Source organism: Colletotrichum godetiae, assembly GCF_030913485.1.
Source record: "Colletotrichum godetiae strain CBS 193.32 chromosome Unknown BDP55scaffold_38, whole genome shotgun sequence".
NCBI lineage: Eukaryota > Fungi > Ascomycota > Sordariomycetes > Glomerellales > Glomerellaceae > Colletotrichum > Colletotrichum godetiae.
Genome location: NW_026851286.1, coordinates 103,738 through 120,990, shown reverse-complemented (window position 1 = coordinate 120,990; position 17,253 = coordinate 103,738). Strand labels below are relative to the sequence as shown.

General features: G+C 54.0%; 5 protein-coding genes across 5 annotated transcripts; 4 read left to right on the top strand and 1 right to left on the bottom strand.

The window, feature by feature from the left end:
- Positions 1-288: 288 nt before the first annotated feature.
- Positions 289-1,809, top strand: BDP55DRAFT_731408 (ADP,ATP carrier protein; the record flags this gene model as incomplete). Its single annotated transcript, XM_060579810.1, has 4 exons — positions 289-330; positions 624-645; positions 764-840; positions 1,000-1,809. The coding sequence occupies 4 exons, from the start codon at positions 289-291 to the stop codon at positions 1,807-1,809; spliced, it is 951 nt and encodes a 316-aa protein (XP_060426408.1).
- Positions 1,810-2,703: 894 nt separating this feature from the next.
- Positions 2,704-3,210, top strand: BDP55DRAFT_731407 (CENP-S associating centromere protein X-domain-containing protein; the record flags this gene model as incomplete). Its single annotated transcript, XM_060579809.1, has 2 exons — positions 2,704-3,105; positions 3,163-3,210. 2 exons carry the CDS (start codon positions 2,704-2,706, stop codon positions 3,208-3,210), a joined length of 450 nt encoding a protein of 149 aa, XP_060426407.1.
- Positions 3,211-9,475: 6,265 nt separating this feature from the next.
- On the top strand, positions 9,476-10,879 carry BDP55DRAFT_249439 (uncharacterized protein). The gene is made up of 2 exons (XM_060566268.1): positions 9,476-10,232; positions 10,313-10,879. The coding sequence occupies exons 1-2, from the start codon at positions 9,896-9,898 to the stop codon at positions 10,654-10,656; spliced, it is 681 nt and encodes a 226-aa protein (XP_060426406.1). The 5' UTR covers positions 9,476-9,895; the 3' UTR covers positions 10,657-10,879.
- Positions 10,880-12,137: 1,258 nt separating this feature from the next.
- Positions 12,138-13,077, bottom strand: BDP55DRAFT_731405 (cytochrome b5-like Heme/Steroid binding domain-containing protein; the record flags this gene model as incomplete). Its single annotated transcript, XM_060579808.1, has 2 exons — positions 12,138-12,644; positions 12,775-13,077. The coding sequence occupies 2 exons, from the start codon at positions 13,075-13,077 to the stop codon at positions 12,138-12,140; spliced, it is 810 nt and encodes a 269-aa protein (XP_060426405.1).
- Positions 13,078-14,800: 1,723 nt separating this feature from the next.
- On the top strand, positions 14,801-16,747 carry BDP55DRAFT_558417 (uncharacterized protein; the record flags this gene model as incomplete). The annotated part of the gene is made up of 2 exons (XM_060569800.1): positions 14,801-15,157; positions 15,218-16,747. 2 exons carry the CDS (start codon positions 14,801-14,803, stop codon positions 16,745-16,747), a joined length of 1,887 nt encoding a protein of 628 aa, XP_060426404.1.
- Between the last annotated feature and the right edge of the window lie 506 nt (positions 16,748-17,253).

The window sequence follows — 17,253 nt, the reverse complement described above, 5'->3', positions numbered from 1 at the left end:
AGCGAAGAGAAAGGGCCCACTCTTATCCACTTCTCACGCACCTTGAGCCCGGCCTGGGGTGGTCGGTGCTCCTTTCTTAGCGCGGCCCGGAAAGATTCGCTCAAAAGCTGTTCCTTCTTCGGCCACCCTGCAGGAATTTTTTTTTCCCTCCCTCAAACCTGCTGCCGTCGGAGCACTTAAATTCTCTCGACTCGCTCTTCCGTCCTCTCATCCCCTTCTATTCCTCCGTCCATCTCCGCTCATTCTTTTCTCTGAGGTTGATCTTTTGAGAAGAAACCCACAGCCAAGATGTCTGTTCCCGTCGAAAAGCAGAAGGTCCTGGGCATGCCGGTAAGCTACTACTCATCCTCCCCTTCACTGTTATCCGAGGCTGCGGGAAAAAAATACACCTCGCCGGCGACGTCGCTTCCTTCCATCATCGGTCTACCATCCATGGCCATTGCATCCAGCCATGGCTTCCATCGGGACACCGCGAGTCTCGAGTCGATGGGTTGGATTTGACGCGACAATGGTCTGCTACTCAGCTTATCGTCGCTGATGGAAGGATAAAGCCTAATTCGTCCCGCCCTCGGATATCAACACCAGCATCAGGATGAATCAATTTGCTAACTCGAATTCCACAGCCCTTCGTGGCCGACTTCCTTAGTATGTTACCCAACACATAACGATGCCGGCACCTGCCATCGATCAGCTTGCCGACCTCGGCGAGCTGATCCCGGTACCGCGATAAATACCTTTTACAATTACTAACGGCTTCCTATAGTGGGAGGTGTCTCCGCCGCTGTCTCCAAGACTGCTGCTGCTCCCATTGAGCGTATCAAGCTTCTCATTCAGAACCAGGTTAGTGAATGCTGCTGCTCATTCGAACCTGGACAGCTGGTCGGCCAAGGTCGGACCGGGTGACCCCGGTCAGAAAAGTTATCACAAGATGACACGTGACCTTGGCCAGCTGCACTGCCAGATCTTCCATCAGTCGAACTGCATCTAACAGCCACACAGGATGAGATGCTCAAGCAGGGTCGTCTCGACCGCAAGTACGACGGTATCGTCGACTGCTTCAAGCGCACCGCCGCCGATGAGGGTGTTATGTCCCTGTGGCGTGGCAACACTGCCAACGTCATCCGTTACTTCCCCACCCAGGCCCTGAACTTCGCTTTCCGCGACAAGTTCAAGCAGTTGTTCGGCTTCAAGAAGGACCGTGACGGATACGCCTGGTGGATGGCCGGCAACCTGGCCTCCGGTGGTGCTGCCGGTGCCACTTCCCTCCTCTTCGTCTACTCCCTCGACTACGCCCGTACCCGTCTGGCCAACGACGCTAAGTCCGCCAAGAAGGGTGGTGAGCGCCAGTTCAACGGTCTCGTTGACGTCTACCGCAAGACCCTCGCCTCTGACGGTATTGCCGGTCTCTACCGTGGTTTCATGCCCTCCGTTGCTGGTATCGTTGTCTACCGTGGTCTGTACTTCGGAATGTACGACTCCCTCAAGCCCGTCGTCCTCACCGGAACCCTCGCCAACAACTTCCTTGCCTCTTTCGCCCTTGGATGGCTCGTCACCACCGGTGCCGGTATCGCCTCTTACCCCCTTGACACCATCCGTCGTCGCATGATGATGACCTCTGGTGAGGCCGTCAAGTACAAGTCTTCCTTCGACGCCGGCAAGCAGATCATCGCCAAGGAGGGTGTCAAGTCTCTCTTCAAGGGTGCCGGTGCCAACATCCTTCGTGGTGTTGCCGGTGCTGGTGTTCTGTCCATCTACGATCAGCTCCAGGTTCTGCTCTTCGGCAAGGCCTTCAAGGGTGGCTCTGGCTAAATGCCTTTGACACTTCTTCGTGTATAAACTCTTCACTGGTGGCGGGTTGGGCAGTTGGCGAACACCCGGGCTGTGGGGATTCGTTACTGGTTAGGATCAGATGAGGAATCGGTTGACAAAATGGGGAAGATGGATGTTGCGGAGGGGCTTTGGATGCAGGCACCACAAGACGTGGCACGCCTGGATCGGCCAGTCCTTCGTGGTTTAGACTGGCATCGGCAAGGCGTTCTCTTACATGACCTGAAGAGCTTTGCTTGCTACCTAATCCACTGTAATTTGTACACTAAAGCAATTCTCGATTGCACTCGTTCACGCAACACCTGTCCTCGCTGGACTTTACCGGCTTCTGGTCGATCCTGGGGTGGATTTTCCTTGGTATTGCATGACGGTAGACTTCCGCGGTACAATAGGAAGATTTCTTTGATTCTACGAATGAGTTCCCACCTGATTACTGCGACATGATGGTTATACCTTGGAGTTGATTCAAACCAAAATTCGTGATGCATCCCTTCCTGAGCTTGGCTGTTGTGGTGTTCTTATTGGCCAATGGCGCTAGCTCGCCCAGACGCGCTTGCACTCCACAGGTGACAGTGACAGTCGCGTCCCGCTCCAAGCTCTAAATCTCCCCCACGTGCTCCCCGCCCTGATCGCCTGATTCCCAGACCAGATCGAATCTCGTCGTTCAGCAGATGCACCTCTGACATCTGACACCCTGTGTTTACTTGGAGAAGTGGGTTATCACGCCGTCGACACGTGGAATCTCTGTCACCAAACTTGACACGGTAGAACTATTGATCTGACGCCACCACCTCGGTCTAGCTCCTACTACTACTACCTCGAAGCAAGCATACCGTCACTCTTGAAGCAGCGCGGGCAGCCTAAGAAACTACAAACATGCCGAGACAAGCAGCCGAACCAGCGAAGCGCGGCCGCCCTGGCAAAGCCCAACAGCCAGTCACAGGCACGAAGCGGAAAGCTGCGCAGCAGCCGGCCCGCAAGAAGTCGGGACCTTTTGAGCTCTCCGACAGCGATGCGCCGCCATCGCGAGGCCAGCGAGAAGCGGACGATGATGCAGAGGAAGAGGAGCAAGAGGAGCAAGAAGACGAGGGCGAGGACGAAGGCCCGGACAATACGATCCCACCCGAGTTGCTCACGCGGCTGCTGCACGAGTTCTTTGAAAAGGACGACACGAGGCTCAGCAAGGACGCCAATCTGGCGGCGGGGAAGTATATGGATATCTTTGTGAGGGAGGCCATTGCGCGCTGTGTGCATGAGAGGCCTGGTGGCTTTCTTGAGGTGAGTGTCTCTGGATCTTTCTGATGTTGAGGGAACTCGCTGACTGGTTGAACAAAGGTCGAGGATTTGGAGAAGATTGCCCCTCAGCTGCTCATGGACTTCTAGCATGGGGGTTGAGATCAGAAAACGACGAAATGATGAACGATACCCCTTTTTCGTTCACTACACTCTAGGCTCCGAGGGAAAAGAAGTGCTGTTCGGTTGGGACTTGGAAAATTGTTGGCCACGTCCCTTGGGCCTTTGTTTGGCGGGTGATACACGGCAACGAAGCTGTCAGCTCGACACTACCTCCACCGCTTATTTCGACGAAGACCGCTGCGGGTCCGGAGATCTCGAGTCGCTCATCAAGCAGACAGTAGACCATAAGCGAGGCCATATGAGCCTGCCTCAAGTATTTCATGGCATGGGAATGGAACGTGGGGATCAGTCTCATCGTCGACCGAATCCTGCAGCATCATCGTCGGATCTACACAAGACAATGTTGTGATCCTCGTTTCTTCATCAGCCTTGTGGCGGCCATGTCCGTGGAACAGGTGTGAGGGAGGCCTTTACCACAACTTTTCACACAGGCTGCGAGGGACTCATGCAATATGTCGGGAAGGCAACGCTTTTGCTCCGGTCGATCACGTGGAGCACAGCCCACGCTGTGATGATCAGGCATGTTTACTACGATGCAGAGGAGACTGGAAACACGGTCATTCTGACACTAAGGGCATCTGTCTTTGCCTGACGCATTACAGAATAATCGGTGTCTGGACTTTAGGCCGACCTGCTTGTGCGCGCACCATGGTGTTGTGTGTTACTGCCGCAGCCCGGTCGATCAAGGAAGCGGATAAAAATGCCGAAAACCCCGGGAATAGCTATTACAGCGGTAAAACCAAAGTACGAACGGCGGTCAACTGCCATTCGAAATTTTTTGTTGCCTCAACATTGTAACTTGGGGAGGTTCAGACGAAACGGCACGCTAGACACCAGAGATGTCATAGACCTTGTAGTGGGATGGTCTGTCTAGAGGGGGATGCGGAAGGGGGTATGCTACCTAGATGAACAGAAATGGAAGAAAGTCCGAGGGTAATTGTCTCTGTGCTATCCGTACACAGTAGCATACCCACATTGGACCTGTCGAGTTTTGAACCATCGGCTAAAATTGCACGCTTTTGTTGTTCGAGGATGAGGCTCTTTACGTCTGGTGGGGATAGGGGGGAGGGCGGCCTTGGGACGAAACGTTACGCTGACACAACGAGCCTTGGGCCTCTTTGTTGGACCGCTGGAATCAGTATGCTCTCTCCTTGGTTGAGAACTTGAGCCTCCTCCTAAACGAATATCCAAAAAGTCGGGGTACGGAGACAGGTGTTTCTAGAGACGGGAGTCGGGTGACAGCTGAGCCCGCACTTGACTAGTCTGAAGCAAGAGGTTGTGTTTCTTCAAGGGCGATGAGAGTCTGGGGTTGAAACTAGTTCCAAGAGGCGGATAGCTATCCTTTTTCTGAGTATTAGAAACCAATGATATCTTGCCTTTCACGAAGTGTCTTGGGTCTAGACGGCATGGAGAGGTGACTTGCGGCTGAATCCCACTGCCGTTCGACTGATCCATCGTGGGTTTTCAGGGCCGACATATGCGCCTCTTGACTGCCTGCACTAGTGGACTACAGACTACGAAGCCGCTGTGTTCTCACATTGGCCTTGTTCTCCTTCTTTCTTGGAACAAGTCTAATTCGCTCGCTATGACGTCTGGGTCTGGACTGGCGCCCAGCGTCCCTGCCGATTTTTACACACTTACAAGCGCTGTATAGCCGAGAGGAGATCTTGGTTGAAAATGTCTTCACGATGGTTTAAGCGCGGTCCCGCGGGATGCTGAGGTTCTTGGACACTTGTCTTGGCCTCATACACTGTGAAAAGCCACACCTAAGTTGTCGCAAGTCTCAAGTTGAAGCAAGACGAGATTAAGATGAAGATGCGAGGATTCAGTCTTGGGGGTCTGTTCCGCTTCCACCAAAGACCAGCCGTTGAATCATCGCCTCGACGTTTGAAGCAGATTTGTGATCCGACGACTTTGTGAGGTTTGAAATTATCGCGTGACCTGGTCTCCTAGTTTAGTTGATACCAAAGCACCAGCCCCATACGATATAATACATGCCAAGAGCGCACCAAGACCTACTTTCAACGAATTCTCAAGCCATGCCAAGTTGGGGCTATTCAATCAGTTGCCAAGTCATCGGAGACTCAAGGGAAGAGTCTCAGAAGAAATCGACAGTTCAATTCCTTGGCAGAGCAAAGCAAAGGGAAAGCTTAGGGGGAGAAAACAAGTCCCCGCCTTCGCGATCGGATCTGTCTTTCTGCTCCCTTCTTTTTCCACTAGGATGTGGCCTGGGAGGGAAGCAGCCTATGTTGTCAATTTGGGACTGCAGAGCACATGTTCGGAGAAGGCGAGTTGAGTCGGATTCGGGGGTCGTGCGTGTCAAAGAAAGGTTTGGCCCAATCTTCTCTCTTTTTGCCATCAGTCACACACTCAGTGCCTTAGCCTCTCTCTCACCTGTCTCGCGAAACATGAGTTTGTCGAGAATTCTTGGCGACGGTTGATTGACGCAGGTTAGCCCTGGACTTATTCGTGAAAAGTCTGTTTGTTTGTCCGGGCTGGCCTTGCATGGTTCTGACAAGGTGTGTGTTGTAGAGGCAGGAGGGAAGGGAAGAGGAAAGGACCGTTGATATTATGGTTCACGGCGATGCTGGCCGAGATCTAGGGTAGGAGCGGCGGCGGTGCATTGAAAGGAGAGTTTTCCCTTCTGTGGTAGAAGAGAAAGATGGGATGATGCCAGAGGACGGGGAGGGGAGGGGGGGAGAGAAAAGAACATTCCAAACACGGGTTATGGTTTCTGAATTGAGCGAGAGTTAACCTGTCATTTCATCCATGGGTTGAACTTTCGACAACGAACGAGGGCTTGGACACTTTGCTCGAAAGCCGTTGACTATTATTAGCTCTCTCTTTTGGAATTTGCGGGAGCAAGGTGTGAGATTTGAGAGACGTGAAGAGGGAGTCGTAGAGTACTGGAGTGTCATTGAGTGGTGGGGGACTGATGATTGATTTCACCATTGATCGATACCAGGGCCAGGAAGCGTTTCGTTTCTCTGCCTTGAGACGGGGAGTTATTACCCCGACTGGCTACGTCAAAGGGAGGAATCGTGACAGTCGTCTAGACGACGAAACGTGCTAGACGGCTAGACGGCGGGCGACAGAGGGTCTCTTTGTGAGGTATATCAGAAAGGCGGCTATATGGTCCTCGTAGTAATGGCCCCGGGAAAGGCCATGGTGTCCGTGAGGCTTCCCCCCTGGACCTGAGAATCTTTCAATGGCCTTTTGAAGTTGGATGGCACATCATGGCAGGATATGAGTGAATGATCTACGCGGATAGGTGAAATAGCGGATGAAGGGAGGCCGTTGGGCTGGGGGCTGGGAGGGCATGTGGGAGGGCAACAAGATCATGCAGGTGAAGACTGCAGGGAAGCCATGTTAATCCCAGTTACCGCGAACCGCGGGCTGCGATGAGTAAGGTTAGGTAGAAACTGCAAGTCAGGCACGGGCTTGAGAGTTGCGAGAGAAAGAGAGAGAAAGAGAGTCAAAAGGTCGGGGAAGCCGTCATGGCAAAGAGTGGGCATGAAGAAGCGCTCGAGTGGAAAGTAGAAGAATAGAAAGCAAAAGCCGGTGTGGGTGTGGAGGCCGGGATGTTAGATCTTGGGAAAGCGAATCTGGCGTATGATGTATCCAGGACTATTTGCCGTGGCTGGTGTTGCTACTTGGAGCCGCATCGCCGCTTTGGTGAGTGACAGTGCAAGACAGGGGATGCTCTCCTTTTTACTTTTTCCTCCATGGGTTGAAGAGACTCTCGTAGCCCGTTGGCCGCGGGCGAGATGTCTGTGAACGTTGAAGGGGGAGAAGAAGCAAAGATGGGAGGAAATGGAACAAGGCAGGCAAAACATCAGACGCCAATGTGTGTCTCCATTTTGAAGCGTCTCTTCTGTGACGACCGAGGGATGGTCGTGATTGTGAGAGGGCCGGGACAGTAAGACTCTTGCTGCTAGGCGGGTCGAGGGTTGTGTGTGTCTGGATCGTCTGGGTTGAGGCTCACAGACCTGATAGGATGGCGGGAAGAAGCAGCCGAGCAGTGACAAGCAACGGCGGTGCACCGGGACGAGTTGACTAGTGTGCAAGACTCCTACATAGTAGAGCACCAGAGCCTGTTTGAAGTCCTGGACAGACTTAACATAGCCAAGGCGAGCAAGGGCATGGATCATGTTTCTTGGTTTCGGTGGGCACTTCATTTGTGAATCGGACAATTCTTTTTAGAGCCCCAGACTGGCGGAGACTGGAGACACGGAGAGCGGTTAGGCATTTAATTACGCCAGGGCAGAATCAAGGGACGACGTCACGCCAACCGGCAGACTGGTGCATAGTTGAGCGGTGCTAAGAGAGGGCTGGGACGCAATGTGGTCCGGGACAAGGACGGAGGACGGAGGGACGGACGGGAAGGGTTAGTTAGGCCATGTCATCCATTATCCGTTGTCCATGTGAGGCAGTAGCCAGTAGTATAAGATCCATCGAAGTAACTAAGACCCATGGAGTTGGGAAGCGAAGGCGGAGGAGAGTTGAAGAATGGGCGAGAATGAGATGGGTAGTTCCTGGGGGGAAAGAGCGAGGGACGGAGTGGATGAAACAGGGTACGTCGCGAAAGTGTCAGAGGGCTGAAGGAGAAAGGTGAAGCACATCCGAGCGCCAGCCTCTTTTGGAGACCAGTCGCAGGTTTTGGCCAATGAGAAGGGCGCTGGATCGAATAAGCGGGGAATCAGGTACGAAGGTACGGATGGTACGGGGGTACCTGGGTCGTTGGGTGGACCGTGCATGACCTCAACCTTATTTCGGCTTCGACGTCGTCCGACAGCTTTTGAACAAGGTCTCCTCCTGCTTCTCCTCCTCCTCCTCCTCCTCCTCGCCATTGTCGACTACCTACCGAGTATGTGACTAGGTACCAGCAGGACCCTCAATCAACCCGGGGGGCGTGGGCCTCGAGGATGCTGGCTTGTCTTGGTCTCGTTGCAGAGTTGCGCCGTGCTGCCGGGGGTCCTTTCCTCAGTCGACTCTCGTTGCTAACATCAGGCTGCAAGTATGGATAGACGAATATGTGACCGTTGCTTCACTGTTCAGTCTTCACACACACACTCTCTCTATCGTCTGACATGTTGGGTGGTAGGTGTGTGAGTTTTCCTTGAATGCGAGTGCGCTAAAGTCGTGGCTTGTGGTTTGACGGGGCAGAACGGGCTGATGTCTTGATGAGATGACTTTTCTTCCCAACAGGTTACAGGACTAGGTAGAGGCGGACGAACTGCCGTTACACCTACTGTTCTTTTCTTGTCTGGCCTTGCTGTCAAGATCGGTCTGGTCCCAACTCTGACGACGTTGACGTTACAACCCACCTCATCGTGAAGCGTAGCATACCAGAGCTTGGGCGTCGAGTGCCGCAATTAGGTGTTTAGGTACTAAGGCATAGACTGCCCTGGTGTTGCCAAAACCCAATTGCCGTCTTTTCTTGTCTCGTGAGTCTCGCGCGCTCTCTCTTTTGGTCTCATCCCCGGCCCGTCATCATCAGTTGACGTTGAGCATGCCGCAGCATAGCGTGGCGTGGCGTGGCGTGGCGTGGCGTAGTGCGCCAAACGATCCATCCGCAACTACAACTGCGTCTATCTTAGTCCAAGGTCTAAGCAACTCCAACCATGTTTGCGACTCTTCGGATCGACTTATCCAGATCCCTTCATTTCTTTCCCTCAAAGACGGAAGAGGGCCATGTAGATCGGCTAGAACGGCTTCCACCAATCCCTGCAAGTTACTGCACTCTTGTCCTTCCGCGCGTCTTGGCTTGGGGTTTCCCCGTACTAGTATACTCCGTACTCCATGATCCATCTACGCTTCTGAAAAGTCTGGCAACTGGAAACAAGGGCTCCCTACACGGCACCTTGCGGCAAACCCATCTTATTAGCTACTGTTAGGCGGTAGAAGGCAGATTGGCCTGCATATCCTGTCCTGTCCTGTCCTGTCCGCCAAGCATTGAGAAAAGAGTCCACCGACAGCGACAGAAGGCAGCAAGCAAGTGCAAAGCAAGGCCTCTCAGTCTCCTCTCAAGGGCAGAGAAGACAGGCAATCTCCTGCAAGGTCGGGTCTTGATGTGTTTCTTCTTGTCCTGGGCTGTACTCAACAGGTCCATCATTGACCTATCCGTACGCTTTCCGCACACAATTTGAACACACAAGAGACATACGGCGGGTATGCAGGGTAGGCTCTCACACCCATGGCCCGGCTGTGATGGTCAAAACGTGTTTCAACCACTGCTGCATCAGCCTCCCTCACACCCCCCCTGACCTTTCTCTCCCCTCCCCTTATCTCCTCGCAAGTCGCAAGTCGCAACTCATACACGATGTGCCCAATGGCCCATTCGCCTCGCTTCAAGTCCTCGCCTCCTCCACTCGCCCCCAGTGCAACACCACCGCACGTTCCAAAGGCCTTGCCCACCCATGCCTCATCCCTTCGCCTTGTCGCCTTACCCCCCTGTCGGCTGTACAACTGATGTCGCGCCGCCGGGGGTGGGCATCATTTTGCTTGTCACGGTTGTTCAGATGCAAGACGACAACCCAGGCACCACAGGACGGCCGCCAGAGCAGGGGTCTGAGGGTCCCCTTGTTCTGGCATCTCGTCGTCGAGGCGTGCGACAAAATTCTTGGGACGATCCCGAAGGTTGCTTAAATTCATGCCGTTCCCTCGCACCCCCCTACTTTCCGAGTTCCCTCTTCTCTTAGAGATTCCATCACTGACAACTTTCACGAGGCGGGATTTCCTATTTGCTTCTTTTCTTATTCTTCCGTTTACGTTTAATTCTGTTCAACTTCTTCAAGAGGCTAGTCCTACCAAAAAGCGCGAGTCGCTATTTCGAATATCTCCAACTTTTAGTAGTCACTCTCTCGACTCGTCTTCTCGACAACCACTATTCACGACACTATTTCCCCGGTTTTTAAAACTCGATAAAATCAATATCAAGATGCATATCTCAGCCATGGTTGTTTCGGCTCTGGCCGCCGTCGCTTCGGGTAAGCTTTTACGGGGGAAGAGACAAACGGGAAACATGGTACACGGAACCAAACAGTAGGCTGACACGCAATTCCCATAGCCGTCGACGTCCAAGTCGTCTCCGTCGCCTCCACGAACAACACCCTCAAGTTCTTCCCGGAAAAGATCAACGCCCCCGTCGGCTCCATGGTTCAGTTCCAGTTCCGCGGCGGCAACCACTCCGTCGTACAGTCCACCTTTGACAACCCGTGCATCCCCGTCTCCAACGTCAACACCTCGGCAAAGGGCGTCTACTCTGGCTACCAGCCCGTCGCCGCCTCCGCCGCCAAGGGCCAGATTCCCGTCTTCACCGTCATGGTCAACTCCACCACGCCCATGTGGCTTTACTGCTCTCAGGGCAAGCATTGCCAAAACGGCATGGTGATGGTTATCAATGAGAAGTGAGTCTACCCTCTGTTCTATTCAAATCCTCTACTTCACAGTCGTTGGTGTTTTTCGCGGCAAACGTCAAGCTTTCTTGAAGAGTGTTGGCATCCCCCCGGTTAGCGCGTGCCGTCCTCGTGGCTGCACCACGTTTCAGCTTTCGGACGATGACACAAGACGCATGAACACCACCCTCACCCTCTCCCACACCACCTACAAACACAAGCAAACTCGGAATGACACCTCAATGCTAACCTACATTTCCCCAAACAGCACCAAGGCAAACGCAACCCGTTCCATTGAGAACTACGCAAAGGCCGCAAAGAACGTCGCCCAGGCCCAGATCCCCGGCGGTGGCGCAGCCGGTGGCTCCAATGGCGGCGGTTCCGCTTCCCCCACCGGCGGTGCCGGCGGCGGCTCCAACAACGGTGGCGGTTCCGGCAACGGCGGCTCCAACAACGGCGGTGGTTCCTCTGCTACCCCGTCTTCTCCCCCTACTGCCGGCGCCGTCTCCCTCAGCGCACCTGGCACCTTTTTGCTCGCTCTCGGCGCTGCCTTCCTGCTCATGTAAGGGGGTTAGTTACCTTGTCGGTGTGCTTTTCGGGATGGGGGGGTCAGGGGGGTGGGGGTACGGGCCAGGAGTTTCGGTTTCTGGACTACTACTACTGGGCTATTACTACGGGTGTAAACAAACCAATTTCTTTGTGATGATGAACTTAATACCATTCACTTTTCCTTTTCTCACTTTTGGGTGTGGCATATTCCCGCGAAGGGGATGTGATGTATGACGAGATAACAAAACACAACTAGACGGGATTCTCTGTGTATATGGGGTCCGTGTTGGAAAAACGCTGGGATTGCGGGCCTCCTGCTATAGCATCTAAATCGAGTTTTATTGATTCTGGTAAATCATGCCGCTTTTCGTTTGGCCCTGTTCAGTACTGCGTATCTATTTTCTTGTTAGTACAGAACCTGGTTCTTTGAAATTATAAACTGTTAATTTACCTGATCAGACACTGGAAGACAGCATCGTCCGCAACGGAGTGTAATCAACTCATTCTGATGTGAGGATGGCCATCTGCCGTCTAGGTGCTACCCACGCCGAGTGCTATATAGAGTAGGTCAATTCAAAGAACAAAAGACTCTAGGATTACCTCTCTAGTGGAGTTTGCCTCGAGTCGGTAGCTTAGAAAAGGTAACTCCACGGCACGAGGATTACTGACGGAACTACCAAGCAGACCAAGGACGTGTCGGTTTCCATTGGGTCCGTAATCTGAAAACTTCTCCCCTCTGAACGTCATATACGTCACATAGGAATGGAAAAGTATAGCGCAGACATCGAACATCTTGAAAAGGTCCGCCGGCTCCATGTTATACGAAAGACAGCCTCTTTTCCCTTCTTTCTCTCTCCCTCCCTAGTATACTACAGTGAATCATCATCAAAACACAAACACCAAATCCCGACAGGAAGTACACCAACCCATAGACATCATGTCTCAGCCTTAATTCTTCTCCTGTCCAGGGACAACCCTCTTCACCCGTCCCTTCTGCGCCTGCTCACAAAGCGGCCTCCTCTTCTCCTTAGCCAACCACCCATCCTCCCTCTTCACCCGCCCCACCTCACCATACTTATCACTCTTGCTAAAGAAATCAACCCAGTGCTTCAGCGCATCATGCACCTTCTTCTCCGCCGCTGCGCGCTCCTCGGCCTGGAGGGCCTGCATATCGGCGTACGACCAGTGGCGGTCGACTTCGGGGTCGTCCAGGGGTAAGAACATGTCTTCTACGCCGCGCATGTCCGGGGTGCGGTCCTCGACGAAGCAGCCCGTGACGAAGCCGCGGGAGGCGTCGCGGCCGGCAAAGACGTTGTAGGAGCCGCCTGGGCCGTAGATGCGCGGATTGGCGGAGACGTCAAAGATTGTGTGGTTGATGGCGAGGTAGATTGGTTTGGAGGGGTCGGAGCCGTCGTATTGGAGGAGTTCTTCGGGGGTTAGGTAGAGGGGGCCGTTCTGTGGGGGTTTGGGGTCATGTTAGCTTTCTGTTTGAGCCGTTCTTGTCTGTTGCGCTTCCATAGGATGGGGATGGGAAGGTGAATTGGGGCTTTGGGAATGGGAGAAGGGCGAGGAAGAGTACACATACCCATTTGGCCTTCCAGTAGCTGGGCTTCATGTACCAGGGTTTATTCTTCTGGCCCCAGAAGAAGCTCTCGCCGCCGCTCTGGAGGTAGCTCAGGGCGCACGAGGCGAGGAAGAAGAAGCTGAGGAGGCGGAGAATGTCGAGGTAGGGGCTGTACTCGTCCGTGTACGTCTTGTTCTTTTTGGACTTTTTGCTCTTCTTCTCTCCTTTGGAAACAGCCGGTGCGTCCTCATCGATGGCGTTGCCGTCCGAGTCGACTTCTTCGACGCGCTTGCGTTGCCGCAGGCTCGCTGCGTCATCGACCATTGTATGTTTGTGTGTGTGTGTGTGTGTGTGTGTGTGTCTTTGGGGAGGTGAGGCGAGACGAGGTGAGGTGAGGTGTAGTTGGTAGGATAGGAAGCTTTGGGTACGGTTGCCCGTTCGGAAAGTCTCACTGCCGGGGAAACTACTTTAAGTGATCGACGCCCTTGGTGCTAGGAAGCTCTAGGGAGTTCGCGTTGCAGATGTCACGTTGTTCAATGTGGCCTGGCCAATCCCACGGGACACGATTCCAGATATATTTAAAAAAAGATGGGAATGTACGGAGTATGTATCCGTACGCGGACGGATTCCTTGCCCACCCCGCCGGAACCTGGCAATGGGCAAAATACGGCCGGACGGGACGGCGATGAGGTGGAGGCCGAGAGCGAGGAAAGCGCAGCAGCAGTGCAGACAGAATAAAAAAAAGTGACTTTTAGATGGCGTGTGATAGGTCGCTGCGGATCCAAACCATCCGATGGGAGGAGACCCCCTTTTCTGGGTCTTCTTTTGACAAGTTGGGGACCCTTGGATGTTTGGAGGTTCTGATTCTGATCTAGGGAACACTTTGCAGCTTTCTGGAGACTTTGGCAAGACTGGACCGAATGCAGGAGGGTTCCCTGGAGACGGGTGAGTTACACATAAAGTGGCAGCCGGTGGCAGCTCTCTCGAATGGGCTAGTGGCTTAGAGCTGCTTACGAAAGCATTTGAGGAGTGCCAGAAGAGGATAGCACCTAATTAAAAGAGCAAAGCCTCGAGCTATGCCGAGCTGTGTTCATGCATTGGCTGCTTACCTCATGGATGATGATATTAGTTCGGAAACGGAGTACACGGAAAGAGCTTCCAGAAGCTGTGACCCTGGTCAGAACGATCAAAAGGTAAGGTATTACGGAGTACGGAGTACTACTGGTACGGATAGTGGGCATCCACTTGTGCGACACAATGCAGGTTGGGGAATCTTCAGATGCAACAGGCAGAAACCCTCCATCTCTGGGCCGGGAGCTAAATCCATATTCCGTACATAGTATTCAGTGGAAGTGTTTTAGCTAGAAGGAAAAGGCTGTGAGTAAAAGTCATTTAATCCATCGCCATCCCTTCTTTCCATCTTCCTGCCTCATGCATTGGTTTCCTATATGCATGTAGCCCCTATGTTGTTTATCGAGTTCCCTCAAGTATCCGTACCCAAGTTTTCAATGGAGGATCCTTCTACCGAGTGACATACCGCATTAAGCAGCTGCCCAACTTTTGAAAAACGTCTTTTTTTTCTTCGCCCAAAAGTGGAGCTGATTACATATGTCACTCGACCCCCCAACCAATCCCAGGGCCAAATGAGCCATTTCGCTAGACCAATCCGCCGCGTCACCCAGACAACCCACCTGCAGCAACTCCAGCGCCCGCTCTGTAAACAGCCGCCCACCTGCTCTCTTGCTGTGCTGCCCCTACCCACACCACAACCTGGACTGGGACACAGCTACAATACAATACACCTTTACTTTTGGCTTCTGCGGATAGTACCCTACCATACATGATCCATACCACCTCCGTTAAGGCTTTCTTCTCACCTCCCAACGCCATCATCGTCATTCTTGCTCGCCGCGACACATGCAAAACGTCTTCGAGCATCGACCCCTCGAAGCAGACAGTTTCCCAAAGCACAACTATACTATAAACCACGCATCCTGCATGACAGAAACCGCACGATAACCACAGAAACACCATCGCCATCACCACCATGGCCGACAGCGCCGATCAACCGTCCTCGCCGGGCGGGCCACTCAGTCCAATGACCCCAGACCGCGCAAACAAGACACAGCAAGCTCGTAACCTCTTCACCTCGCCTCGCAGTAGTCCTGGAGGCCGAGACAGCTCCGTCCATGAGAAGATTTCCCAGTTCAACAACCTCGCCATGCAGTCAAAGACTCTCGAGCGCAAGACCGCCGATGCCGCACTCAAGCGCGCCATGTTGGGTCGCGAGGAGGCCGAGACGGAACTGCGCAGATACAAAGACGAGTCCAAGGTCTTGCGGGTTCAGCTGGAAAAGGGGAAAGAGCGAGAGCAGCGCGTGAGCGAGCGTCTCGAGACCGTCATGGTACGGCTCATCTCTCGCAGTCCAAGGGACGGAAGTCAATGATGCTAACATCCTCTCAAGGAACAATACGGCCGCGCAAAAGAGACTTACGCACACACAAAAGCAGCATGGGAGAAGGAAATCAAGCTCGCGCGCAAAAAGACGTTCAAGAACGAGTCCCAAATCATCAAGCTTCAAGAAGAACTAAAAGCTTCCCGCGAAGGCTGGCGCGCCGCCTCCGACAACCTTGACGCCGAGAAGTTGCGCTCCAAGGCCCGCGAGGAAGAAGCTTTCCAAGCTCGCTACCAGATGGTGGGCATGGAGCAGGAGCTCGGCGAGGCTTTCGAGCGAATCAAGATGCTCGAACAGGAACGCGACGTCTACAAGACCCTCGCTAAGGAGGAAGAGGTGGCCCGCATCGCCGCCGAGGGCCGCATTCCCCTGCCCAAGGCAGTCAACGCCGCGCCCGACGACGAATTTGCGTCACCAAAGAAGAAGGGACCGCGGTTCTCTCTGTCGACAGTCGACATCATCTCATCCGCCGCCAGCGAAGGAGAGATTGAGGAGCTCTCGCTCCAGGTATCGTGGGAGCGTCAGCGTGCAGATCGTGCTCAGGAGCTCGTCGATTTCCTCCAGGCAGAATGCGAATTGCGGTGCTGCCCATGCGCCAAGTCTCACAGGAGGAGAAGCCTCGTCTCTCCGAGGCAGAGCCTGGCTTCAAACAGAGCAAGCATCTTGTCACCCAAGCGTAGACTGATGCCGCCAGCTGAGATTGCCGACGCCAGTGACCTGGTCCTTCTCCGTGGAGGAAGAGAATCATCCCCATCATTGAGGGCATCGTTGAGCCCGCCTGTCGAAGACGTGACTTTCAAAAAGCCGGCGGCGCACAGAAGATCCAAGGAAGAGAGGAGAAGTACCATCTTCTGTGCCCGTGAGGGTATTTTCCGGACCGTTTCGCAGCAAGAAGCCGACGAGATCGAGGCCCAAGAAGACCGAGGAAGACGAGTGAACGAGTCAAGTGAGGAATCTCCCAACGAGCCTCCTACACCACACGACGCTCCAGAGAGATATTCGCGGACACCTTCTCTCGAGCCCCCAGACTTTGCTGTCCTTGCTCAAGAACGCATGTCCCTGGCATCACTCCTCAATGCACCCCACGGCGGTGCCCACGGCGAAGTTCACACCGCACCTCTCCCTTCCATCCCCACCATGCCCGACACCGAAGAACGACCGGCATCCCGCTCTTCAAGAGGTCCCTCACCACAGCTCGACGACACCCTTCGCCCCCACACCGCCGCAGCCTTCTACACCAAGACCACGACGACAACCGTCCCTGTCCGCGACGACAAGCCTCGACCCCAGCCTCGCTTTGAGCGCGCTCGTACACCATCTGGCGGTGATTGCCAGATGTCCTTTGATATCAACAACCCCGCCATGACCCCAACCATGACCCGCGAGGAGGCATTGGCTCGTATCCGCGAACGCCGTGGACGCGCCAAGTCCATCGCGCAAGGCACCGCGACACCCCGCAAGAAGATGATTGAGGGCGCCGGCGAGCGGCGAGATGTTAGCGCCCCCGCCGGTCAGACGGTTCCCAAGGCCAAGGCATAGAGTCCCTTTCGGTCCGAGTCTGCCATTGACCGGGAGACGGGGCGAAATGTACCCGTCGAAGATGGTGTACCACTACCGTCGGATCTTACCGATGCATTCGATCCGGAGACGGTTGAGGGATTGCGACGTCGCCTATGGAAGCTCACCCGGGACTCGCTCTCACGTGGCTCGTTTGGATGGTTGACAGATGTATGAAGAATCAGACGTGTGCACAAAAAGCAGGGCGTTTACGGTGGTCCGGTGGCTCATTCGGAAAGCGCAGGAGCTTCCAGGAGTTTTCTTTTTGGAGAGGAGTTTTGTTTCATTCATCCGGCCTATTTTTCCCCCCCCCATCTCATCCTTTCTTTCCTCTGACCGGTACATGTCTGCATAGTCGCGGCGTTCTTGGGGGAAAAGGGGAGGGCAAACAGAGAAACGGCCGTGTTGTTGTTTATTTTATTCCCCCTCTCATGACGAGGAGTTTGGATTCTCCACAACCTTGACGACGATAACAGTACATACCACTG

Coding starts and splice junctions, on each gene's coding strand:
- BDP55DRAFT_249439 (XM_060566268.1), top strand. CDS start 9,896: ATGCCGTTCCCTCGCACCCCCCTACTTTCCGAGTTCCCTCTTCTCTTA. Junction 10,233..10,312: donor TCTGGCCGCCGTCGCTTCGG/GTAAGCTTTTAC, acceptor CAATTCCCATAG/CCGTCGACGTCCAAGTCGTC.